Source organism: Amaranthus tricolor, chromosome 5 (assembly GCF_026212465.1).
Source record: "Amaranthus tricolor cultivar Red isolate AtriRed21 chromosome 5, ASM2621246v1, whole genome shotgun sequence".
NCBI lineage: Eukaryota > Viridiplantae > Streptophyta > Magnoliopsida > Caryophyllales > Amaranthaceae > Amaranthus > Amaranthus tricolor.
The window spans coordinates 22609607-22637064 of NC_080051.1; the positions used below are offsets into that span (position 1 = coordinate 22609607).

The 27458-nt window shown below is 34.4% G+C and overlaps 1 protein-coding gene across 3 annotated transcripts; it reads right to left on the minus strand.

Annotated features, from left to right (window-relative positions):
* Positions 1–3365: 3365 nt before the first annotated feature.
* Positions 3366–18205, minus strand: LOC130813784 (uncharacterized). Of its 3 annotated transcripts, none has more exons than XM_057679661.1 (11): positions 17920–18205; positions 16992–17170; positions 16725–16907; positions 16371–16470; positions 16251–16281; positions 12026–12068; positions 10992–11144; positions 8288–10448; positions 6860–8183; positions 6272–6355; positions 3366–3744 (listed from the first exon to the last, which is right to left on the minus strand). In XM_057679661.1, exons 2-11 carry the CDS (start codon positions 17048–17050, stop codon positions 3680–3682), a joined length of 4203 nt encoding a protein of 1400 aa, XP_057535644.1. In that variant the 5' UTR covers positions 17051–17170; positions 17920–18205; the 3' UTR covers positions 3366–3679. The 3 variants fall into 3 exon arrangements, with proteins under 3 accessions (XP_057535644.1, XP_057535643.1, XP_057535645.1); XM_057679660.1 differs by having other exon boundaries at positions 17621–18205; XM_057679662.1 differs by lacking the exons at positions 16251–16281; positions 16371–16470; positions 16725–16907; positions 16992–17170; positions 17920–18205 and adding an exon at positions 13238–16231.
* Positions 18206–27458: the final 9253 nt, after the last annotated feature.

The window sequence follows — 27458 nt, forward strand, 5'->3', positions numbered from 1 at the left end:
AATATTTTCTTTCAATTTCTTGTAAATAATTTTTTTTGGGGTTTTGTGTTCTTAAATGTTAGCATAAATGAATTTCTTCTCGTCAATTTGATTATGCTAATTATTTTAATTATGTTAATTCTATAACTATGTTTTTAGTTACATTGTAAAGAATAATTTAAGATTAGTTAGTTGATGTTAATATGATATCATAATTCATAATTTCATATACTTTCAAATTGTTATAATAACCTAAAAGCAAGTGGAAGTAACCTTCTTTTATAACTTCATCAAAATAACCACCTAGCATCAAGCAAATTTAACTTCATCAAATAACCACCTAGCATTAAGCAAATTTTTAAATGAAAATAATGAAAGAATATAGTATCATAAATTTATTTCAATACAAGCTAAGTACCCAACATAGGCATATGTAAATCATAATTATGATATATGACCATAGTAAAAGTGGATTAATTCATATACTTTCTCCGTTCTAAAGTACTTACTATGCATTACGATTATTGACATTATTTATCGTTCAAGCTTTTTTATATAGAGAAAATTGTTAAAAATAAATCAACCTTTACTCGATCCGCTGAAAATAAATCCACTACTGTTTAATACAAATTCATCTATTCGATTTCTTAAATAAACTCAACTATTGTTTATTCTTTATTTTTGACTTACAAAGAAGCTTCGAAAATGTTTATAAATGAAGTAGGTGAGTTTATTTTTAGCAAATATGCCTAATAGATGGATTTATTTAAAAATAAAAGAAAAATTACCTAAAATAATCCAACATTTTCATGATTTTCTTACAATAATCTCCCCTATTGATTAACCATGAATAATCGTCTAATGACATAGTTTCACAATTTTAAATTTTTATAATTTCTAAAAGTATATAGTTCAATATATAAATAATTAAAATAACACATTAAATTATATAATATAAAATATTAGAAGTGGCAAATATAATGAAATAGAAACACTATATACTATGAAGATGTATAAATTGTAGTAATACATACTCCCAAATTGTACAAGTCAACGGTAAAAAAACAAATGTGAGAAATGACAAAGCAATAAGGTGTGCCGGTAGATGCTAAGATAGAGATTTTATGTTATTATGCAATGCAAAATCTATTAGTAATTGTAATAACATGCATGATTCCGATGGAGTGGAGAAATCATGCCAAAATACAAAAAGATGATAAACACAAGGGGGATATTGTCCCATTCCAACAAACATTTTGTATCATCCTTAAGACAACGACAATTATTATATTTTGTAAGATTTTAATTTGATTTTTATTTACTTTCTTTTTTAGTTTATCTTATAACTAAATAAATTAAATTTTAGATATTATTTTTATATGTACTTTCACTAATTTGGAGTTCGACTAAAAGCATTATCATGTTTAATTAGTTATTAACTCATTATTGTTACGTGTTCGTAATAACATTTTTAGTAAATTGAATAAGATAGTTAAAATAAATAAATATTTCTTTCAAAGAGATTCTCATGCTAAAATGCTGAAAATATAATCTAGTGCTAAAAAAACGTTGCATTTTTCCTTTATTAATTTTTTATCATGAAGAGAATTAAGTCCTAGAGATTGCAATTCGATAGGATGGGCACACATATTGAAAATTTGAAATACTTAAGTTAAAAAAAATTAATTAAATAAACTAACATTCAAACTTATTCCAAAAGTAAGCGTGAAATTCTCAAATCCGAGGTTTGGGGCTGTTCGCATTTACTAACTGCGAACAGGTTAAAAAAGACAAAATGGTTGTTCGCAGTTAGTAACTGCGAACAACTATTTGACCTGTTTTTGTGCAGCACTCTGTTCGCAGTTACTAACTGCGAACAGGTCAAATAGTTGTTCGCAGTTACTAACTGCAAACAGCTATTTTGTCTTTTTTGACCTGTTCCCCAAACCTCAGATTTAGAAATTTCACGCTTACTTTTGAAATAAGTTTGAATATTAGTTTATCTAATTAATTTTTTTTTTTCTTTAGCCTAAGTATTTCAAATTTTCACACATATTCGTCTCCCATGACCCACATATCATGTCTGTGACTGTAGCCAATTAGCCACATCTTAATGGTCATACAAAAAATCTAGGCAAGTACAAATTCTATATTAACACCCATTTTAGATTTTGAGAATCAAAATTTGCATTTATATTTGATTTAGGGATTAAAATTCCTTGGTATTTATCCCTATCCTACTTTCTAAATTGACATATAAATCTATAAATTTTATATTATACTCTATATACTAGCGAAATTTTGATCGATATTTTCAAAGGCAAGTTGAATTGATCATTAACAAAATAATTTGTAGATGACAAATGTCATAAGGAGACAAATGTCGCAATATTACAGATCTTAAGCTGATATTTGACATTCATTTTTACAACAAAGATTCCACATATACACAATAAAAAATATTACCTTCTTAAAGATCATAATAAAAAATATTTATGCATATGCAATTTTCTTTTAATTTTTATTATATATATATATATATATATATATATATATATATATATATATATATATATATATATATATATATATATATATATATATATATATATATATATATATATATATTATAAGTAGCTTTAAAAAAAATACATATATCCCAAATTTATATACCTAATTACGATCGAAACAATTATACTGCTGAAAAATTTAAATGAAAAAGTAAATCTTTACACTCATACTAGATTATTTACACCTTATTTCCATCATAATAATTTATTTAAGACAACTAAAGAAAGTTTTAGTTTTAAAAAAAAAGATTTTCTTAAATAATTGATAATCATGTTGTCATTCTAAGATACTTATGTGGTAATTTAAAATTTCCAATACTACCTATATATATATATATATATATTTAAAAAACTGTAATGGAAAAATGAATATGGACAATTATATTTTTACAGAAAATGGTAAACTTGATAAGGATAACATATATACTTGGTAGAGTTGCACCATCGCTTAATATTTATACATGCAATTGTATACTAGTATTGAAATAAAAAGCGATTGTATTGCCAAGTAAAAGAGTTTAGTGCTCATTAAATTTTATAGGAGCACCACAAGATTAAAAACATTTTTTATTGCACTTAATAAAGTATTTGTCTATACTAATATAGAGTACTAAACTATTATAATGCACACAATTCTTTGGTATAATATATATATACAATTAAAATTTTATGATTTCATACGACAAACTTAAAATTTTCAATCGTTTTAGTTATTTGTATTATCGGATCGATGAGTTATTTTCGGTGACACAATGACTTAATGTTGCAAATACATTTGTTTTTCACGCAAAAAATCATAAGGCTAACAAAAATATGAGCAAATATTTATTTTCATTAATAATAATCAAAATATTCTTCAATATAAAAATAGGGCTTTTGGTTTTATTCTTCAAGATAAAATTGAAGAAATTTACAATTAGCTACCTTGGGGTGGAGCATATGCTTTGCTTTTTGGGGTAAAATTGACCACATTCCTCTGACATTCTCTTTCAGTGGGATACGGGTATAAATTGTCCGTGAACTTTCCTCACTTAGACTCGGTCATTGAGCGGGATATTGGGTTTCATTGAACGGGATATTGGGTTGATGATGATATGCTTTGCCTTTTACTCGAGTGGATTGACATGAATTTATCGAAGTTTTGACTCGCTTCCCTTGCTCCGGAAATTTGAAAGTGAGAAGAATGACTTTGGAGCTGCAAAAACCGGAAAAATATTGTGGTTTTAGATTCTGCAACTAAATACAGCATCACAGAAGAGCAGAAATCAAACCATAATTAACCCCATTCCCCTCTATTATCATAACAAATTCTTGTGTTAGTCTCATTGTTAGACGCTCTACATACATGGGTTGAATAGCCCAACAAATACAATTATTAATATATTGTTACTTGTTTTTTCACCAGAGACGATTTGGATTTGTCCAGTATCCAGCAAATTCTGCGACTTTTGAAAACTCGCAGAATGTAGTTCGAAAATAAGTTGGTGTGACGTGAGTATATGTTTAAAAAGTCATACTTTTTACTGAATTTAAACGTATGTATGCTATCCGATAGCTTGGTGTGTAGTGCATCAAGACACAAAATGTCACTCTAGTCCCTATTTCTGTCATTTCATGCTAGTGCAACATGAATAAGGTGTTAAAAATTGCACACTTTTGACTAGTACAAGGGATGTATCGTGGTCTCGGATGATATTTAGTGGTACAGCATTTTCATATACCATTATTGCACCGCATTACTGCAATCGAGACTGAAACCACATTTTTGCACCATGAAATTACATCCTTTCTTGCCATTGGATGCTATATTGTATTGTGTAAACTTTATATACAGTTTCAAGAATGAAGAATGCACAAACTCAATATTTCAGTTATGGACATCCCAGTTCTCTTAAAAGAGCACAGCCATTAGTGGGCTTGTAGTTTCTCCAATTGAGCTAAAATCTCACAAGTGGTCACTTATCCTCACTGTTTCGAAATACTCTGTTTCCAAATGCTCGGATGGCAATCCAATTTCGACTATGATGATTCTTTTCAACTATTTCTCAAGTAGGAGTATCCTCACTTCCATGGTGAATACTGATAACGATGTTCTTTACGCTCCCTATTTTTTCCCATTATCTCAGACCTCAGTAGGATCAAGTCCAGCTGTTATTGTTTTTCTGTCATTGATTTGTTTGATTCGTCTGAAAACACTAGGAGATTTTATTTGTTTGTTATTAGTTATTGCAATAATGTCATTTGGGTTATTTAAGGAATGTCTGTTGGTTTAAAAGCTTTCCATTTTTGGAAAGAGTCTTGCACGAATAGATGAGGTGCAAAGAAAGAGACTTAAACAAACAACATCAAAGTTCAGATAGATATAAGCTAGAGACTGATCTAATCCATGAAGATCCAACAAGAGGGAGAAGGCCTAATAGGCGTCCAATCCTATCTAAGGCCCATGATGATAGTTTCGCTTGATTGATGATCTTTTAAGCCCCACAATGATGGATTCAAGTTCATTATCAAGATCAACAGTCAAGCCAAGCCCGAATTAGCGCCTACTTTCGAGATACGAGATTCCAAAGTCCGAATTCAATGACAATAATATCAAGTAGTTCAGCCCCAATATGAAAGATGAAGGCTAAACTTGTACCTTGAGGTTGTCAGACAGAAAGCTTTTCCTTTTATTTAGACTTCATTCGTTAGTTAGTTCTTTCTTATTTTTAAACAATTTCAGATTCAGGCCAAAATCATCTTGCTGTACTATAAATAAGGAGTCTCATGGAATGAGAATGGATAGTGGATTTTGATCAAACTTCGAGCTTGTTAGGTTCTTTCATCATATTACACATTTAGGATTGGGAGTAAGAAAGCTGTTCATACTTTTCAGATCTTAAGCAAGTCTGCTTTGTGTTTGGAAACCTTAGTCCGATTAAGTTGTTGCAGTATCATTCACCTCAGGCACAATTCATCGCTCATCTCTCCCCTCTCCCTTCATTCGCCATCTCTAATACTCACAAAAATCTATACACCAACTTGCCAACCCAAGCCCACAATCATAGTCCTTCTCTATCTAAATTCTAAACTTCAATCTCTATATCTTTGTCTATACTATTACTAAGCCCACTTTACCAACCCAAATTCCTCTAAACACTCCACCGTGCGTCTCTAACACTTTAAAACAACCCAAAGTTTCAATCTTTGAACCATCCCATATCGCAAACACAACCAAAACCCTGACCCTAGAAAATCGACCATTTCACCGATTCTTCACAAAGTCTCCATCTTTCCTCTCTTCTATTCGCTAACCCCTTCTTAAGCCTTCCAACTATCTGTCCCCTACCATAAAACCACAAAGAGATCCCTCCTTTCTTTCAAAAAATTTTCACTTCCTCCAACCTCTTTTCCCAACTGGAGTCTTACTCGGATTCAGTTTAAAAAGAAATTTCATAGTTCACCTTGTTCACATACGCAGTATAGACAATCTACAACTAACCCCAACAAACAGGAACCAAATACTAGTCAAATGAGAAAATGAACTATTCTAGTCATAAGTTAACAACGCCCTAAATAAGGAGAAGAAAGCCTACCACATGATACTAAACAGGTCTAGCAAGATCACAGAACAATTTAAGCACACTAAAGTTACTACCCTATCAACTAGAAATAGTATATTGACAAAAATGATAATAAATATAAAGCAAGAATCAAAAGATAAAGAAGAACAAAGAGTAAACCTTTTGGAGAGCTTCCCAATATATTTTCCTCCCTCAATTTGAAATTTGATGGCAATGTTGGAATTGAGCTTTGTAATCCATTAACTACAATAAAACATCAATTTCTAGTTACACAGAGTCATAACATTTAAGTATGTCGAATTTCCAGACCCTAATGAGGCGTTGGGTGATTGGTAATATGAGAATGAGTTTTAGTTTTAATTTTCATAAAAAGTTTAGTCATCCCCATGTTAGTGGAAATGATTTTACTTTGTATGGTTTGATGGAAATCCAATAAAGCTAAGAGGGGAAATGAAGAAGATCCGAATATAAGCAAAAACAACAAAGATATCAAAGGCTTAATCAACTATATGTGGAAAAGTCCATTGGAGATGCGGTTAGACAAGGGAATGGAAGAATGGAACATTTTGGTTTCCAAAAAATTTTAGAAGAAAATGTTTCAAAACAGATGGAAACTCCATTCCACCATAATTTTTCTTTTCAAACACTTGTCCAACCAAAAAATGGAAAATGGGAAATTAGTTTTCCCCTATCCATGCACTCCCTAATGTTTAAAATTTACAAATGGTTAAAAGGATAACCAGTCACCTTGTTCACTAAAAAGCTCGCTTTCATTGAATCCCTCATCAGAATGATGGCTGTGGGAAAACCCCATTCTAGACTTTCTCAAATCTTCTGATGACCGATTAGCGAGATCTCTTCCATCTTCAGTATCATCATCTCCTTCAGAGGTTGTTGCAGATATCCAGTCTGCCATACTCTCAGCTGCACGATTCTTCCTTCCGAATTTCAGGAATCGCTTAAAACCTTTGGCAACTTCCTTGCGTGATAGACTATGTGATGAGTCACCAACAATAGGTTTCTGAGCAGCTCCCCACTTTTTTCTTGTTCTAGCATCATCATCATTTTGTGCAAGAGTGTAAGAATTCCAAGCGGGGCTCCCAAGTGGTGAATCGAAAGCATCAATGTCGGAGATTTCATTTGAAAAGGAAAATGGATTGTGTACACGTTGGTTCCAAGATCCAGGGCTTCCCCCAGGAGAGTCCTGTATGGATCCTATGGAACGAAAAAGAGAAGACATGGAAGTAGGCAATTCAGTAGCAGACACATGGCCTGCCTGGGAAAGACTCCCGAGAGCATTGATGTTTTCATAACCAGAATTAGCAGAATTGTCAGATTCCTGGCTTAATCTCCCTTTACTGTTGTCCATATCAGCAGATTCGCCCCCTACAGTGGTTTCAAAATCATCCTCCTCATCCTTGACTACATCAGTCCTCTCTTCTGTTTCTAAACTCGCATCATCAAAATCATGTCCATTTATACCACCTGTGACATGACTATCACCATTACCCTTTCTTGGGAAAGGCTTTGATTCTATATCCCTCGAGAAGTTAAAATGATCCCCATTCTCTTCTTTTCCACATTTTGACAGAATAAAAACAGACTCATCAAAAATATCACAATTCCGGGAATCATTCAGCTCCATGGGAATCGATGTGCTCTTTCTCAAGGAGTGAGAACGGCGTGGCTTTTCTTCATTGACAAGTGGCAAGTCCTCACTAATACTCTTCTTACGAGCATGGTTTCTCTGAGGACGAACAGGTTTACTTCCTGCAGACAATGGCTTTGTGTTTTCCTTCCGCAAGTCAGAAAAATTAGGAACAGACTGTGCGAGAGGATTATCCGAAGCCAACTTTCGTCTCCCTGCTGCAGAGTTAGAGACTTTTCCAGAAGATCGAGGAATATGAGCCGCTGAGTTACGTTGGGTCGATGATGCTGCACTTCTGCTTGACATAACCTTTTTGCTATGTGCATTTCCAGAAGTATCGCCCAAATATGTCTCACTGAGCTTCTTTCCAAGAAATTCACCTTGATCTTCATCCGCATCACTTATGTAAGTGTCTACTATAGGCTGATCAGGATAAATCAAAAAGTTCATTTCACATAAAAGCGTCTATGTAAGCGTCTATTCAGGCAAGCTTGTACTAATTACTTTCAGCATTAACTGATACATACCTTCTCTCTCTTTGTTGCTGATTGTACATTGAATGGTTTTATTTTGTCTGCCTTTCGACCAGAACCATAGGCAGAATTCCTCTTGTCTGCAGAACCCGCCAACTTGACCTTCATCTCAGCTCTGGTTTTCTCAAGGCTATCCTGCATTGCCTTCATCTTGGCTTCCTTTTGAGCCCTTTCTGAACTCCAGTCTTCCCTTAGCTTAGCATATCGCTTTTGCATATACTTCTGATATAATTTTCCTCTAGAATCATCTGCAAAACTAGGGCTGTAGATGTTTTGCGTAGGGGTGACATCATATTCCTGCTTATGTACAGTTTTCATCAATGGTGTTGGATAATTCTTCTCCTTACTACTGGAACCAACAGCAGGCTCAGCCTCCGGCTTGAAGTTAGTCACCAGGACAGAAGAAGTCTCTACTGCCCGTTTCCTATCAGAAGAAGCCATCTCCAGCTCAATAAGTGTATCAACAGGCCGGGTTCTTCGAGCAGAATTTGATTGGTCACCAGGAGCACGGAGTTTGTGCTCAGCAAACAGCTTCTCAAGTTCATTGGCCTTCATTTTCAGGTCATCATTCATCCCCAGATTTCCTTTTGTTTGCCTTACCCTCTGAACTTGATCCACAGGTACTGAAGATAAAGAAAACACTTCCTTATTCTCAAGTACAAATTTCCCAGTCGAATCCAATTGACGTTCAGAATCGGTCTCTTTCCACCTAGCAACAGGCTTCTCCTCTTGATCAAAAGAAGAATCACATCCTTGAACCTTTCCTCTGTAGGGACGAGAATCTTCCATTTGGGTGAAGGAAAGGTCAGCCTGCTTCTCAAATGACTCAGAATTCTTTTCGTTTTCTCCCCTTACAGATCTCAACCTAGGCAGAGCAAAAAAGGAATCACCCTCACCTTTTTTGTCTTGATATACAGATCGGGCAACTTCAGGATCCATGAATTCTGATGCAATTGTAACAGTCGTGTTATGAGATGTCCTATAAGTTGATTTTGAAGCCTTCTGATCCCTCACCCGCTCATCCTCATCCTCTTCCTCAAATTGTAGACCTCGAGACCTTCCATCGAATCCAGATGCAGATGCCCCAGGACTTTCCCCATTATATTCCTCTGGTTTGCTTCCACCACCTAGAAAACTCTTTGCCTTCTCTACAATCATCTCATCTGAGGAACTAAACTGTTCTGCTGTCCCTGGACGAGACCTGAGATGAGTATTAATAGGCAATGGCTGATTCTCCAACCCAAATTCCTCACTCTCACAAAGAGGTTTAACAGTCGAATGAACCATCCCATCACTTGATTGATCCTTTGATCCCACACTTTCTGATGATCTTCCTGAAAAAGAAGCCATCTTAGTATTTGCCTCAGATGATGCAGAATCCTCCGGACCACTAATGGAAACAACCAATTGGGAGCTAATTTTTGGTCTCACTGGAAGCTTACTTTCTTTAAACCCCTCCATCTTTAAATTACTCTGATCATTTGGTTTTGGAGAAAGAACAGGATGGGATGTAAAAGTGGATGTCGATGTGGCTGCTGGAGTGTTGGCATTGCTGTCAGGCTCCTTTCTATCCCCACTAACATCAACACTGATGTCACTGGCACCACTCCATCTCCGCAGGACAGCCTTGTCAGTGGAAGAAGTAACGTCAGAGGACAATCGACGGAGCTCAGGTTTCCCCCCACCAGAAGCAACAGTAATAGTAGTGGGGGAACCTTCCTTCTGGGCCTTGTTCTCAAACATACTTATTCTTTCTTGCACACTGAGTCGCCTGGTAAGTTGAGGTGTGGATGTTGACGTCGAGGAAGATGCATCTGACTCGGTCTTTAAATTATCAGCTGATGTGGTGGGGTCCATCGCTTTATCTTTTCCAATGGTTTTATCTTTATTTATTTCTCTTTCCTCTCCATTATCAATAGGACTAGGGCTGGGCTCCCTAGAAAGCCGGCGTAATGGAAAGGTGACCTTTGTGGTGATATTGGGAATCGTAGATGGCTTGGGATGATCATCACAGGGTTCATCAATGGACATATCAGAACTGAATGAGGACCGAAGAACATATTCAGATGAGGACTTCTGTGACAATGTTGGTTGAATGCTGCGGAAGAGCTCGGCACGTCGCTGTGAGAGGGTAATGAATTTGCTACAGGCTTCACTGCATGAAAATGTCGATTGGTTAAACAATAGTCAGTATATGATGGGCGTCAGACATCAAACTTTGCAAGCAATGGCGTACATGTGTATAGAATATAGAGTATAAGGAATGCAGAATGGCGTTATTATAATTACTACACTGATACAAAACTCAGGGTACAGTATTTTCTAAGTCATATTTACAATTTTGAAGATTCCTAATATACCTGATATAAATTACCATACAGACTTGTTGAGTCAATTACTTTCTACGGTAAACACTAAATGCAGAAACCATGGGAAATCTTTTGTGCCCTGCAAGAATATCCGCTCAAACGAGTGGAACTTGTAAAAGATTTTACTTCTCAACAACGTACTTCTTCAGTTCTACACCTGTATATCTAACAAGATTCTAGCCCATACTCTATAGTTATTACTAGTGTCCCCACTTTCTCTTTCGCCCTTTCTTTTTCTTCTTGATCGCCCCTTATATCTATCTGAACAGGGCCAGGAGTCTGGAACAAATGCAGATTAACAACATCCATGTTTTATGTTATACAATTACCTGAGACGATGAGCACCAAAGCGATCAGCAAAAAGCTGTAATTCTGAGACAGTTGCAGGATTAAAACCAAGAGAAGAGGCACGGGTGCAAGCTGTTATCAGGTCCTGTTTAACTGCTACAAGCCGCACATCAATAGCTCTTAGGAGCTCCTTCCTGAACAAATGTGAGAACAACGAAAACTATCATCATGTTGCAATAGAAGAAAAGAAGAACTTCCTGGTTCCTACCCCAAGACAGCATTGTCCTGAAGCATCAAAAGTAAAATAACTTCTACTTATCCAATTCATTCTACCATACCAAAATTCGCAGTCACATGAAGAAGCTTCAATAGTCATATTTTTTTTTCCAAAAAATGATAACTTTTAGGTTTAAAACAAAGAACTGCCTACAGCAATGGTGAGTGGAAAAATCATGAGATATTTTTATAAAAAATATATGTAATAGTTTTATCCATAAATAAATTGTGAGTAGGCCCCACCTACAAAACTTTATGTTTAATATTAATTAAATTTTAAATAATATATATCAATAAAATATACTAAAATTCATAATATTCCCACACTATACACTATACCATTGAAACTCAAATATTAGTTCATGTAGCAGACCCAATTTTTCAATTAAGGTTGTGTCATTGTTGTATAAATAGAGGTTTATGTTGTATTATTTCATCACATAAACGTAGAGAGAATTGAGGTGAGGTATAGTGAAAGGTAAGAGAAATAAGTGCATCGTGATGGTTTTTTTATTATGGGTGACCGTGGGATAAGGATGGTTTTTTACCATGAAAACTGCAATTTTGTGGGCCTTCTAAACCAACTTTGTGGTTGTTTTGAGGCTCTGAAGTAAAAAGTCAAGAATGAAGTTTTACTCCTCATTTTCCTATCACCTAGAATAGCAGTTTTCAGCACAATGAGCGAGTGATATCACACTGATCAGGATACCAGGTCATTTCAGAGATAATGTACTTACACATTGAATTATTCAGACAACATCAAATTATTTTAAGAAATAGACTGAATAAAAGAGCTTACTTTGTGGCATCCGATGCTGTAGAGGCTCCTGGTCCATCTCCACCTGGCACATTAGAAAATCCACTTATTGGAAAAAATATGACATTCATATTCCAATATGACTATAATTCCAAAAAAAAAAAATTAATGCTTTCATAAACAGAGTATTTTGATGGTTGAAAGAAACCAGAAAGGAATCAAAAAAAACATACTGTTCACAAATATAAGTATATACAATAATACAACTACAATGCTTGTATCAGCAAAGTAAGGAAAGAAGACACTTAACATCTAATTTTTTTTTTTTTGATAAAGAAAAATTTTATCAATAAGAAACTTTGGTAGTACATTATAGGGATGAGAGATCCAATCTAACTTTGATAAAGAAAATTATAGTCCATTCCCCTCTACATAGCTCGGCTAAAAAACAATTTTGAAAGAGGTCATTGGCCTTAACCAGTTAGCCCATAACAAGGCTAAAAATATTGCTTTATCCCAAATAATTTCTAAGGACAAGAACAATCGCTAATAATTCGCCATTTTCTTTCCAACCAGATAGACCAATAACAACAACACAACCATGATTTCTTGTGGTCTCCACTGCCACTAAATCCACAAAAATTAGTAAATAAGAAATCCCAAATTCTTCTTGGATCAACCCACTTTTCCCCACCAATCTTACTAGTCCAAAACCCTTCATAAATCTGCAATCCATAAAAAAATAATTATTATTTATTTGTCCATCCTTCAAACACATAATGCATTTATGTGGATTCAAAGACTTATTAGGTTTCCTAGTCTGTAAATTCTCCATTGTATTAAGCTTCCCCAAGACAACCAACAAAGCAAAGGATCTAACTTTACAAGGACTTTTGCTCTCCAAATCCATTTGGTGGCTAAAAAGGAAGATGATGGAGAAATAGAAACGAGGCAGGAATATAATGAGCCACACCAAAACCTTTTGATGGACTAGGGGACCAAATTCAAGTGTCTAACTAAGATGAAGGGTAGAAATTCTGAAGTAGAGAAGTTCATACACCACAGTAAGGACCCTTTCTAGCGCACACTGCCGAAAGAAAAGATTCCAAAACACTTAATTATTTCTCACATTAAAAAAAAAATCACAAATAGGAGCTCCACTACTGGATGTAATCGATACAATCTGGGAAAAATCAATTTGACCAGTTCTAAACCATTTATCTATCTTTGCGAAATTGTATCAAATTACCTTACCTTACTGAAAACCGAACAAAAGGAGAGAATTTAGGCTAAACTAGAGAGATAAAATTCCAGGGGGCCGCTCCCAAGCCTCCTTGTTCTACTGGTAATTTAACTTGGTTCTAAATGATCCTTCTCCTCACCATCTCCTTCCCAAAGAAAGTTCCTCATCATCTTCTCATCAATCTAATAATAGAAATAGGAGCCTATAAAAGAGAAGGAAATAAATGAGAATGTTAACTAAAAATGACTGTACAATTGAAATCCAACCTCCCAAAGAGAAAACTGATTTTTCCATCCATTCAGCCTTTAAGACATTTTTTCAATTGCCGGTGGGATTGGCTCCCACTTGTAAACCCAGAATTGGGGAACTTTGTTGTATTACATTCTGCCATATTAGCCAAAAATCTTATCCCCCTTGCTTCGTATTAATACCCGCAACTTTGGATTTCTGAAAATTTACTTTCAACTCTGAAATTTTCTCAATACAGATCGAATATCAAAAACATCCCTGAATTTTTCATTTTCTTCGGATAAAAATATGGTAGTATTATTCGCATATCGGAAATGTGACTGAAAATAACATTTTCTATTCCCACTCTTAAACCATCAATCACTCTCAATCAACTCCTCTCAGCACTAATTTGCCCAAACATTCGCAACAAGACAAAACAAAAGAGGAGATAATGCATCTCCTTGCTTAAGCCCCCTTGATGAACTAACCAGTCTCTGGGATGACCATTTAATACCACTGAAAAACATGATGAATTGAGGCACCCGCTGATCCACTTCCACCATCTTTGCCCAAAACCCTTCTCCTTTAGGACCATATCTAATTTGAAAACCACACCTCTTTCCCTTTTAGCTATGATAATTTCTATTGTCCCCCCACCAATCAACACAACATCAAAAATTGGTCTCTCTCTGAATTGGCATTGCTCCATTGAGATCGTCTGTGAGATCACCAAGATACTCGTGGTGAGAATGGGTCTAAAGCTTCCAGCTCTCAACATGCCCTACTTTTAGGGTTTAGATGAATGACGTTAGAATTCAAGCTTCTACAAATTGCTCTCCAATGTTGAATCACGGTTGATGGTAGTGTCACATGATTTGCTTCTTTTACCCACGAATTGCAATTGGGTTCGATCGACCCAAATTGGGGTTCATTCGCGGGTCAAATCGCCTTGATTCGCGACTCAAATCAGTAAAATCATCGATCTAAAGTGTTGTGTTTTCTTAAAAAGTAAAAGAAACTACAAACCATATGTGAGTTCCAACATTTGAGCTCCCTTCTTGAACTTGCTCTTCAAGTGATTGTCCACCATTACAGCTATATTTTTGTTACTATTTGAATGTTGATAGAGGATGAAAAAATGGAGAATGATGAATTCATTTACAATGATAAAAAAAAATGGAGAAGAATGGATGAAACTTTGAGACATGTAGAAGAGGAAAGAAGAAGAAGAACAGACCTGTTATATTCTCATTCCTCATATGTTTCAATAATTTTACACCTTTAGGCCCTTGTACCAAGAATTCGAGAGCAACTTTACATTTGTACGCCTTTGTATGCATGGATTTTTTTTACTTATTTCGTGATTATCTAATTGTTCAGACTTTAGTACTCTATTAAGACCAATAGACCATACTACTTTGTCTAGTATTATTAAATGGTTTAGAGTTTAGACTCTAATTATGGTAGCATAATTTTAATCTTAATGAAAAATAGATTGTGTATCTTGTGGCTTTATTTTATGCCTAAAAGTTTGATATTTTTAAAAAAACAATATGAAAAAAACTCTAAAACCAAATGCACGAATCATGAACCTACAAACCAAACCAAACAACCTAAGCGAACGAACAATATGTCAACTAGCGAATCGCAAACCCAAATCAGTACATCAGAATCAAATTAAATCAAATCACAAATCGTGTAACACCAGTTGATAGGCTCCCACATCGATCCCTCCGCAAAAGATCTATCATGGTGTTCTTCTTTAGTGAATAATCATATAAAAGTTGGATAATTCTCTCCCTATGATTTCGTCTTCTACCAAAATAAGAATATCTTCCCTATTAAAAAAACTCTAAACACATGGTCATGAAGTGCTAATGCACATCCAACCTCATGTGTACAAGGAGTCCTGGTGCACTCCATGTTTACTCCACGTTTAGACGAAGGACGATCTACTTGTCATGCAAGTCTACTAGCTTTAAGAGTTTAACTCTTGTATAACTCAACTAGGCATGCCTTATATATTAAGACCTTCCTATAAACTTACAAACAAGAAAGAACTACTAACAAAATTTCCAAAAAATAATGCTTCAATACACAGAAATTTCCTACAACTCATTCAATCTTGATAACTATAATAAATTTTAAAAAAAGGTTGAAGCATCAAAAATTCTACACTATTGTCTACAGCCCACATTTTCTTTTTGTGCACCATTTCTCCTAAAAAGTCATGCATCTTTGGGAAAAATGATACACCCTATAAAAAAGTCACTGAGAAAAAGTAATATTATACCAAGAGTCAGCAATCACTTGGAATTTTGATGAGCTCTAAATCAAAGCATACAATTGGTATCAATAAATCAAAGCATACAATTGGTATCAAAAGTTTGATGGACACATTTCAATAACAATATCTAAATTACTAATCCAATCCAAAGTGTGTACTTGCAACTATATCTTCAAAAAATTACCTAACTAAGTCAAAAAAAATTACCAAACTATATCTTCTAAAACATCCCTAACTGTAGATTTTCCAATTTGCCGTTAAAAAAAAAAAGTCCTACAGGAACTTGGATCCTATTGCCCTATTCCAAAAGATAAGTGTTGAGTGATTTCAAGTCCTATCTTGAGAACTCTAATAAATCATCAATCCATTATCTCAATGAAACTGCCACAAAACTCAGAGCACATAGAAGCAGGTACGTAAAAAACCCAAAATGTCTTCTCCTTTAAGCAAGCAACTCTCAAGTCCTATTTGTAACATTGCACAAGAATAACTATAGAAGAGCATACCTAATGGATTGGACTGATCATCGCCTGCTCCCTAACAAAAAGTAAGATTTGATAACTCAGTACATTAAATTTCAAATAACCAAGTCTCAAGGAATGGTGCAATGAGAGTAGAGTTAACACCTGTGAGTAGATTCTCCGAGCAGCTTCTAACTGAGACATCTCTGTATCCAATGTGTTGACCATCTCCAAAACCTCAGGTGTGCCAACAAATTGCACAAATCTAGTAGATAAAGTAACAATATATCAATAATATACTTGGCAACAGCTTACAGAGCAATGCACTTATCTTTAGACTCATTATCATACCTACTTAACTAGTATATCTTACTTATAGGAGCTATGATTACGATTTGGGGAGGGTTGGATGATGACATATCATACCTTATATAAAAAAAAATAAGGAGGTTGCATCTAGTGAGCCCCTCGGCTCAAGAAGCACTGATGTTCATACAAATAATAAAAAAATATGCTAACCTCTCAAGAGTTCCCTTTGTAAACCATGTTTCAACATTTTTATATCTGTCGACCTCAAGTTTAATTGATTTCACAGCCAACGCAAATTGCTCTTCCGCAACCTTCAAGTGAGTAACAAAAGGCTTTACAAGTCCAGATGCTACCTTCTCTATGGTGCCATCATAAGAAACAAGCAATTCACACCTGCCAGACCAACAATGATCAAAATTATTATGACAAAAAAATGATTCAAATACATTCACAAATCCATATAATGCAAATCCTCACCGAGACCGTCTAGGAGACAATTGAAATACAGCATAATCAATAGGCACATCCGATGTCATTTTCTCCGGGTTAACACAATATCAATTGAAAATTCTACAATCTTGGTCTTGCAATCAATTGTAGATACATCTCACCGAGAAACAAGATCTTTTGGTGCATAAGATAGAAAATTTTAATACCTGAATGAATAATTTCAAAATTACTTTCAGCAAAAGCAAACAATACAGTAATAAGCTTTCCTCTTAAGTAATTCCATATTTCCAAATCAATGCCAATATAGTGACAATCGAGTGAGCTAAAAACAGGTCTGGAACATCTTGAACAGTAGTATGAAGAATCCTAATGTTAAGTAAATGAGAGTGAGAAATTGACAACCAAATCAATGAACTACTACTTAAACACAGTATGAACCCCATAAATAACCATAAAATCAATAAGAATAGATCCCAATTTCCAAAATTGAGATTGAAAAATAATCCAAATTGCAATTGAAAGATACTACTGGATCTGATTCAAGCTATATAAAAAAGTAACCGAAAAAGTAATAAACTTACTCAACAATGAACTGACCCATTTCAATAACTAATTCCCCAGATAACAAAATTGCAAATTAGATTGAGAAAACTTACCAAAAGATCTTAAAGCAAAGATCATTAATCACCCACAATAGATCGCTCCAGATTAAGTTCACATTTCAACCAACATTTCAAATTCCCTCACTTTATTTGAAAAAACACCCAATTAATATCAAAATCTTTTTCTTTATGTGAGCAATGTGAATCTATATATCTATGCAAAAATTTTATCTATTGTATTAATAAAAAAGGAGTAAAAAAGATATGGGTATGATTATTTTAGTCCAGTAAAATTTTGATGGGTCATGAAAGAAAAAACCCTAAAAAAAGGGCAATGATAATAGTAGTATTACCACTGATAGTTTGTGCTTTACTCCTTTCTGAAAGTGATCCCCCCACACAGTCACATACTCTTACTTTCTATGAATGGTCACTTTCTTGCTCTTGTTCTTTCTCTCTTTCTCTCTTTCTCTCTTTCTCTCTTTCTCTCTTTCTCTTTCTATCTCTAGAAAGATACATGCAGAGGTTCTTCACCCAAAGAAAGGGTTGAAGAAAGAGAGGGAGATTGATTTGGATTTTTGAAGGTGTTTTGGGTGATTGTTGTTGAGAGAAATCAGTAAAGTTGGGTTCAAAAATTGAATTGGCTGAATGGGGTTTGACTATTATAGTAATAATATAATGTCATTAACACCCTTGATGTTACATTCTAACCTTCTTACACAGTCCGAATTTGATCCTAGTTCGACTCGATCTGAGGAAAATAATTTGATTCGAATCTGAAGAAAAAGTTATCCGACTCCGACTCCGAATTTACGATCGGAGTCCGAGTTAGACACGGACCGGAGTTGAACCTTATTAAAAATCCGACACTCCGACCTGACTCCGACCCTGAAGGAAATCCAACTTTGAATTTGAGTTTTACCCCAATATTTTATTTTCTTTAAAACTCTAGAGGTGATTAATTCAAGCTTTCTCTCATACTAGTTGTAATTTTCGATTTTGAAAAACTACTTGGTATTTTTTTTAGATTAATCAATCAAAATACGACAAATTAATTTAAGAGAAATAAAATAGGTCAAATCAAAATGCGAGAAAATTTTGTTAAATTGTAGTATTAGGACTATTTCTCTTGTTAAACTTGAATTCAAAGTACATATTTTTTTTTGTTAAATTCTATTTGAAAAATATATTTTGTTAACTTTATATGCTTTAAAATCATTAGTACAATATCACAACGATAAAGTATGATAATAATCCGACTCCATTGGAGGTCCGAGAGTCCGAGTCGGGGCAAACTTAGAGTATGCATAATCCGACTCCGAAGTGGAGGTGGACTGAAAAAAAAGTCTGACTATTATCCGGAGCAAAGTCGGAGTATGTATAATCCGAGCCGAGTCCGACCCATTGTGATCCCTACTTTGTACCCCTAAATACCATGTTTCTTTTTGTGGCAGTTGAGTAATTTTGAAATAATAGAAGGAATTTTGTAAGAAAATATATAATTTTTTCAATTCCATTTAAACATTATTTTTTCAGTCAGGTTTTATCCTAGTTGAAATAATTATCGCTTTTTTTTTCCTTCCCCTCCCTTTGTCCGGGAAGAATTTGTGTTTGGTCAAAGGGGATTCTTGCCCTATTCTAAACATCAATATATAGTAGTATAATGGAGTTGTTAAGCCTTGCACTTAATAGCCAAAAGAATGAATTAAACAAACTAAATACATTTTTATCATATGGGCTTAATACTAGGGCTGACAAAAGCTGACCCGACCTGCTAACCTGATCTGAAATCGACCCGAAATTAGCGGGTTTGGGTTTAGATTTTTGACCCAATTAATTAAATGGGTCAACCCGACCTGATCTGTTTATTAAATGGGTTAGGTTCAGGTTGAATATTTAAACCCGAAAAAAACCTGTTTAACCCATTTATTAAATGGGTCAATCAGGTCAGGTCGACCCATATTTAACCCATTTATTAACCCATTGAAAATTTTAATTTTTAAATAACTTAATATTTAAAAGTAATGTCATAATGTGATCCAGCCTGGCGGCAGCGTGCAACTGTGCAAGGAAGGCATTGAAAATTTGAAATTGAAATCAAAAATCCGGATCCCTACTAAACTAAACCCTAAAAGATAAAAGATAAAAGTTTTATCATAAAACCCTAAACGGCTAAACTCAGTTCCTCACTTCCGCCTCCTTCCTCTTCCTAAACTGTGCAACTGCGAGACTGCCGCCTCCTCCTCACTTCCTCTTCTCGCCTACACCTTCATCTTCTCTGCGAGACTGCGACCTACGACCTCCTACACATTCTTCTCTTCTCCTTCATCTTCCCTGCGGCACCAAGGTAAGATAAAAGATAAAATTTTTCATACATCGATTTTTCTGTTTTTTTTTTTTTATTTTTTTAGCTTTGGATTGTGTTCGTTTTTTTGTGTTTGATTTTGATGTTTGATTTTGTGTTTGATTTTGATGTTTGATTTTTTGTGTTTTTAGATTTTATTTTATTTGTTTGATTTCATTTTTCTGTTTTGATTTTGATGTTTGATGTTCATTTGCTAGAACTGTGCTTGTTTGATGTTTGAGAGTTCAATTGTTTATATTTATTTGTTGATTTGTATTCCTTTAATGTTGGTTTGTAAGTTACTATTCCTTTAATGTTGGTTTGAGAGTTTAAATGTTCATTTTCTGTTTTGATTTGTATTCCTTTAATGGCTTTGAGGGACAACTTTTTGTTTGTTAATGAATCAAAAATGGAATCACAATTGGATGAGCTTTGTGGAATGGTAATGAAGATTAAAGTTGTTGAAGAAGAAGAAGACATATCTTACCCTAGTCCAAGTCCAAGTCCATGTCAAAGTTCCGATCAACATGAATTCAGCTCAAAAGCATCTTCCTCGGCCACCATATTTTAGATTGTGATGATTTGTAGAAACTAGAAACTAATTATGATACTTTTGTTTTTGGCTTGTCAACTTAACAATTTGTTGTGCTATTTTCCTTGTTTGTGGACTCTTGAAGACTTTTAAGTTTTAACTAGGAAGTATAGACTGTTATGGAGCCATCTAGCAAGATAGTATTATCTTGTTATGAATATGATGAATGTCGAATGATGATAAATTGATAGTTGAACTTTGAAGCATGTTTAATTTTATTATGAAATGTGAATATAATATTTGGGTCAAATGGGTCAAATGATCTGAAATATATGGGTTTAATGACCCATTTAATTAGCAGGTTAAATGGGTCAAATGACCTGAAATATATGGGTTTAATGACCCATTTAATTAGCAGGTTAAATGGGTCATTAGCAGGTTGACCCGACCTGCTACAGATCAGGTCGGGGTTTCAATTTTTGACCCATTTAATTAAATGGGTCAGGTTCAGGTCAAGGGTCTAGTGATCCATTTATATATGACCCGAACCTGAAAATGACCCAACCCGACCTGTTTGACACCCCTACTTAATACCCCTTCATGTTGAAGCATGTAAGTCACAAATATTCAACTTGCCTAATAAATATGAAAATTGTCAGTCAAAAGAAGCTTGATAAAAATACCAGCAAGTAGATCATGAGTGAAGACATGATGAGGATCAAAACACCAATTGTAATGGCATCACGCGCAAAATAGCAATTAACCTCGATGTGTTTAGTACGCCATGAACAAAGAATATTGAGGGTAAGGCAGACTTTCTATCACAATAAAGAGGAATTGATTGAGAGTGACGATTACTCAAGTCAAGTAATAAAGCACGTAGCCACTTCAAGTCGGTTGTAATAGCAGGGAGAGACCGTATGTTGTTTCTTAGTCTTTTAAGAAATGGGAGAAGATCCAAGAAAAACAATGCTATCAAAAAGAGAATGACGAGTTGAGGAGTAACTGGCCACTTAAACACCAAGGAAATATTTGAGATACCAAGATATTTCATATGAAAGCAATTACTCAAATAAGATTTGGAAATAACAATAGTATGTAATAGAAGAATCTCTAAAAATAATAAGATCATCATCATAAACTTGAACATTAAGGTGAACACCATCACAATCATAAATAAACAATGAGTAGTCAGAATAAGATCGAGCAAAACCATAACATAAGTAACGTAAAACTGAGCTTAGCTGTAACACCCAAAGATTTTCTGACACTATTAATTGATATTTTAATAATTTTTGGGTATTTTATTGAAATGTTTGCCAAAATCGTTACGATGTTAAGAACTTAGATGAACGATACGAACAACAATGAACAAATTAAAACAATGTTTGATAATGTAAACTAAGCAAAGAGACACAAAGATTTAAGGAGGTTCACCCAATGATGGCTACGTCCTCCGTCGTGTGTAGTTTCTATTTATATTATATCAATGGAGTATAAAATACTCTTACAAATGAAGTATTACAATTGTGTAAGAGATAAAAACAAAAGGCTATGTGTTTGGCTTAGGGGTTGTGTTTGATGTGTTTTTGAGTGAGAATGAGAGCTTTATATATAGTACTAGGTACATTAATGTCAATTGCTCACTGAATACAGGATTAATATTGAATAATGAATGATATGAAACAGCTCCAAGAACTTGAAAGGTCGAAAAACAGCATCCTAGGCACATCAGTGGATCTGCTCGACTAGAACAGAGAGCTCGCTCTGTCGAGCGAGCTACAGACACCTTCTGGATGCATTCTATCTGACCGCTCGACCAACCAAGAAAACTCGCTCGGTCGAGCGACCATCAGGCTTCCTTTGTCAATATCTGTTCGAGCAAGCATCTACCAAAGCCCTTTGCACTTCTTCATTAATCATCATTAACACCAATAATTCCCATGAATACTCTTCCAAAATAAATCACACTTAAAAACTACAATCATTAAGTTAACAACTTAATCTCCCACATTATCACACCCATTGGATTCCAAACCCAAGAGTCATACATGAATGTACTCATCAAATGTGCACTCAAGTCACATAATTCATAACATTTATAATTATATTAAATTAATTTTGAAGTAGTTTTAATAAATTCTTTCATATACGAATTTAAATATTGACATATATTTATATTAAAAATACAATTACAATTTCTAAATAAAGAGGTTCGAATCAAAATAATTATTTTATTAAAATGTGTGAGCACACGAAGGTGAGTTTCGTAGTTGGGCCTCGCAAGAAGATGAACCTAGGTAAATAAATAAATAAATAAATAAGTGTATAAATGAAATAAAAGGATGGGTTAGGTTTGTGAGTACTCCTTCCCTCACTCACAAAGGAATCACCCCGCCCACCTTCCTCTTGCCTTTTTCCCTCCACCGTGAGAAGCCACCGTAGCAGGGAAAGCCTCCCTTCCTCTTGCCTTTTGGCCTTGTGCCACCACCTCCGCGACCTCCTCTGACTTCTTCACCCTCTTGCTAGTTTTATTTTTGTGAGCCATATCCTTTCCCATATTTGATTTCATCTTATTTCCAAATGAAATTTGTAAAGTTTACGAGAAAAGCGTTGAACTTTGTATGATTGTTATTGAATCTTGTAATGAGTGAGAATTGAATTGATGACTTGAATGTACTTATGAATTAGGTTTTAGAAATATGAATGAAAAGTGTTGAACTTGTATTATTTTCATTGAATCTTTTTGTGGGTAAGAGTGTGTTTAATGAATGAAACATATTTATGACTTAGAGTTTGAAGTATGAATGAAAATGATGGTTGTGTGCTATTTTGATGATGTCTTAGTACATGAGCAACTTTATTTGTGTTGAATATTGGAGTTTTGTTAGGCATGGTAATTTTAATTGGCCTTGTTGAAGTAAAATAAAGTATTAATGTTGATTACAAGTACTCTTGTTAGGTTATACATCGAAGTTATAAGTAAATAATATTAGTAAGGCTATGAACATAGTGTCAACTTGTTGAGAATTATTAAAGTTACTTGTTATGATGTCTTGATTATAGTTCTTCCTAACCTTTGAAGAATATAATAAATGATATTGCAATGTGATAAACTTAAGATTCGTCATTGTCATCATATTAGCACTACATTAACATTGCAAGATTTAAGTGTGAATTGATATGTTATCTTAAAGTAACGTGGATCGATATAACTCAAATTGGTTGATGTAAAGGAATGATTCACACGATCCTTTTCTCTTAAATTGATGGGAAGACTTATGTTGTGTTGAGTTAATGATTTTGACTTGTATTGAATAAGTTGTGTGCGTGCTAGAGTAATCGAAAACTCATGTTGAATGGGTGATAGTGATTACTTGGGCATTTAGTTTGGTATGGCAAAACAGTTAAGGGAACTTATTATCTCATAACTTTTATATATATATATGTGCCCATTTCATAAGAGGAAAGTAGATCCTTAGTTGGTGATTTTGTGACTTTTGATCATGCAGTGACGCTTATAGGTACGTACACGCAGTAACGAATCCTTATATACAATTTTCTTTAAGACATTATTGTTTATTATGATAATATGTATTGTATTGAAGCTATGAGGTACTAGTGAATACACTTTATACGAAAAGCTATCGACTATGAAATCCTTGCGCTTAGAATAGTTATAGAGAATGAGAGTGTTAATAGGAGGCGGGGACCACCCCTTATTTATTTAAGAATTGGATTATGCCTTAATTGGAGTTAGAATGACTCCTTTATAGGTGAATTTCATATTTTGTTGAGTGGCTCAGTGGGTTTTGGCGTGCTGCTATCCCAGGGCGCTCATTCATAGTCGAAAGCAGGAATTATTCCCATTTGATAAAGTATTAGATTATGATTAGCTGGCATGACTCAACTGGATTATGTCCGGTTGATTTAATAGTCCTCTAGATGAGATCCGTCAGGATCATCGTATGGGGGTATGAGCATACTTTTGTCATTGGGCGCCGAATGGCTGATACCGCCCCTTGACCGAGGTGTTACCATGCGGGCCTTACAAACCCCAATATGGTGGCCTCTTTACTGGATGAGTACCCCAGTGTGTTAGTTTTCCTGAAGGTAGGACCCAAGAGGGTCAGCTGGAGGGGGTATGAGCTCATACTTTGCCATGGACGCCGGATGGCCGATAACGCCCTTGGCCGTGTCACTATGCCAGGAAGTAGAGAAAAGATCCACTGATAGAAATGATGTAGGATCACCTACATCTAGTTCTCATGAGCTAACCAGGATCAATACCATGATTCATCATATGGAAGATGCTCAAATTCAAGGTTCAAATGTCAAGTCTGTTAATTTTGTAATCATGAACTAAGTCTTTTTCTTTAATTTGAATCTTTATTTTGTATTTTCATAATGAAACAAAGTCTTAGAGATGATTAAGCCAGGTTTAGGATCAAGCTTAATCATGTCTCATGTTTAGTTAGTCGAGTTGTAATTTTTATTTTATTGAGTCTAATATTTATTTTGCTCATGGGACGTCCTTTACACAATTAAACGCATGGATCAAAACAAGCAATCAGAATCTCCAAATTGAGCCGTTGCATTCTTCAAAACCAGCTGATTTCAACAGCCATGCGTTTTAAGATTGAGTGGGATTTTTATGATAATATCTCCTACAAATCAGCCACAAATAATCCCAAGAAGATAGAAGACATGATTTGCAAATCCCAAAGAAAACTAGCTGTTAGAGACAACAAAAAAATCAGCAAAAATCTCTTTGTTCTTTTACTAGCTGTTGCATTTTATATATTGTCATTTTGGTTGTACTTTCATTTTCAAAGTTTGTACTCATTGCTGAATGCTTTAGTATAAATAGGATGTTTGCTCTCTTGTAATGCACAAGCTGATTTTTACATTCTCAATACAAAACAACCTTTGAGCAAATTCCGTTGTTCTCTCTTTGCAATTTACTTTAACTTGGATTGGTTTTAGTAAGTTGAAGTTCCTATGCTTTTCATTCTTTTGGCTTAAAGTTTGAATGTGTTCTTAGGAGCCCTTGTTTTAATTTGTGGTGAATCTGTATCAAATTAAGCCTTGGATCAGCCATTTTCAAGTTGTTCAATTCAACATATTTTTTCTTAATTTTTCTTATTACAAAACCTATAAAAATCACAAAAAAAAAAATAAAAAAATTTTACATTACAACCTAAACTTTCAGCCTTAATTGCTGAATTTCGAACCCTCAAAACATACGTGTGCATATAGTTTGGTCCTTGTTCAAAACATAGCCAACCTATATCAAGAAAGTTATTCAGTGATAGAAATTTTATTCATTGATCGAAAGTTATTTAATGGTAGAAGGTTCATTCGTTGATAGAAAGCTTACACATTGATAGAACATTTACTCATTGGTAGAATAGTTTATGCTAGTGAGAAGTATGCCTAAGTTAAGTTACCTCAAGGGTATTACAGACTATGATCACACTTACCTTAAGATAGACAAGCTTTATAAGGTCATGTGTTAGGTATTCTGCTAACGCCTTGGTAGAGTTGATACTATGCGTGATTTGCAAGAGTTTATGTTTTGAGAAGAGGAGTGTGAAGACTTACATTCTACCCAAGAACACATGGTTCGAGTTGGAAAGAACGTAATGAGATTAAGAAGTATAAGTGGCTGATAAACGGTTACTATCTGTGCTTGTGTCTTATGAAATCATCTCATGTTGTTTTATAATATAATGTTATCTACTAGTTCGCCTTATTATATTTGATGCTAGTTACTGACGTGTACGTGTTTGTGTTTATGTTTGATTGTTGATGACTTTCTATGATTTTCCTGCTATGACACATTGGCCTTTGGTCTAATGTCGAGCAGTAGGAGGATCATAGTCAAGCGTAGCAGGTATTGGAGCTTTTTTTGCATTGCATTGCATTGGGAGAGTGATGAGGGCGAAACATAACCTGTGCCATACCGTTATCTTTCGATTTTGTAGCTCTTGTTATCTTTTGTAAACTCTGGTTGTATATGTTTTGTTATGAGGCCTTGTGTCCTCCCTTGTATATTTGTATTTTCGCTGCGTAGTTTATAACTATGTATGGTTTTAAGGAGTTAAGTCATTTTAAAACGCAAGCGTCGACACTAGAACCACGATCCATGCTTGACATGTTGATTTGAGAAGCCGGCGACGAAATATTTCGCCGTGGTGTGAGATTTTAAAGGCAATGATGCCTTAGATTAGTTTAATGTTTTACTGTGCTAATTGCTCTACCACATGTTCGATTTTTAGAAGAGATGCTGCCGAAATTTCCACTCACCTTTTTAAAGTTAATATTTAACATATATCCAAATTCTTTTCCTTTTCTTTTATGTAACACCCGAATTTCCTCCCGTCCTTCACGATTTTGGTTTCGTACAAGGGGTCGGAAATTCAGGGGTGTTACATTAGCAAACCAACAATGGGGAGCCTGATGTAAACCATATAATAGAGAGATTTCTTAAGACGTAACACTAGACCATTATGAGGAACCTACTTGTTTTAATTTTATGATTGGGTTGGAGTTTCTTTGTCTCAACTTGTTTTTGTTGGTTAAATGAGTGTTTTTCATTAAAAAGTAGGAGATATGATGAAATGGAAACACTAAGCTAGCAGTTGGATCAAGAAAATAACAAAAAGGACTTAAAATATTTAATTTAAAGAAATAACTATTGAGCACATCCATAAAGGGAATAGACCAAATACATTTCTTAACTTCATCGGTAGTAAATTTAAGGTTCAAGAGGTTAAAAAATTCCAAAGAAGAACATAAACTATCATCTTAAAAATCTAAAAAGCACACTAAATGGAAAAACCCTTATGGATTTCCCAAGTCCCTTAACACAACTACTCATTCCAACAACTCTTAACTTAATTGGAAAAATATAGCATGTTAAATAGTTAAAAAATTTAAAAGTTCATAAAAACTCTCATAAATGAGTTTAAAAGTTTAAAATTATGTTCAAGGAAATGAGTAATTGGTTAACT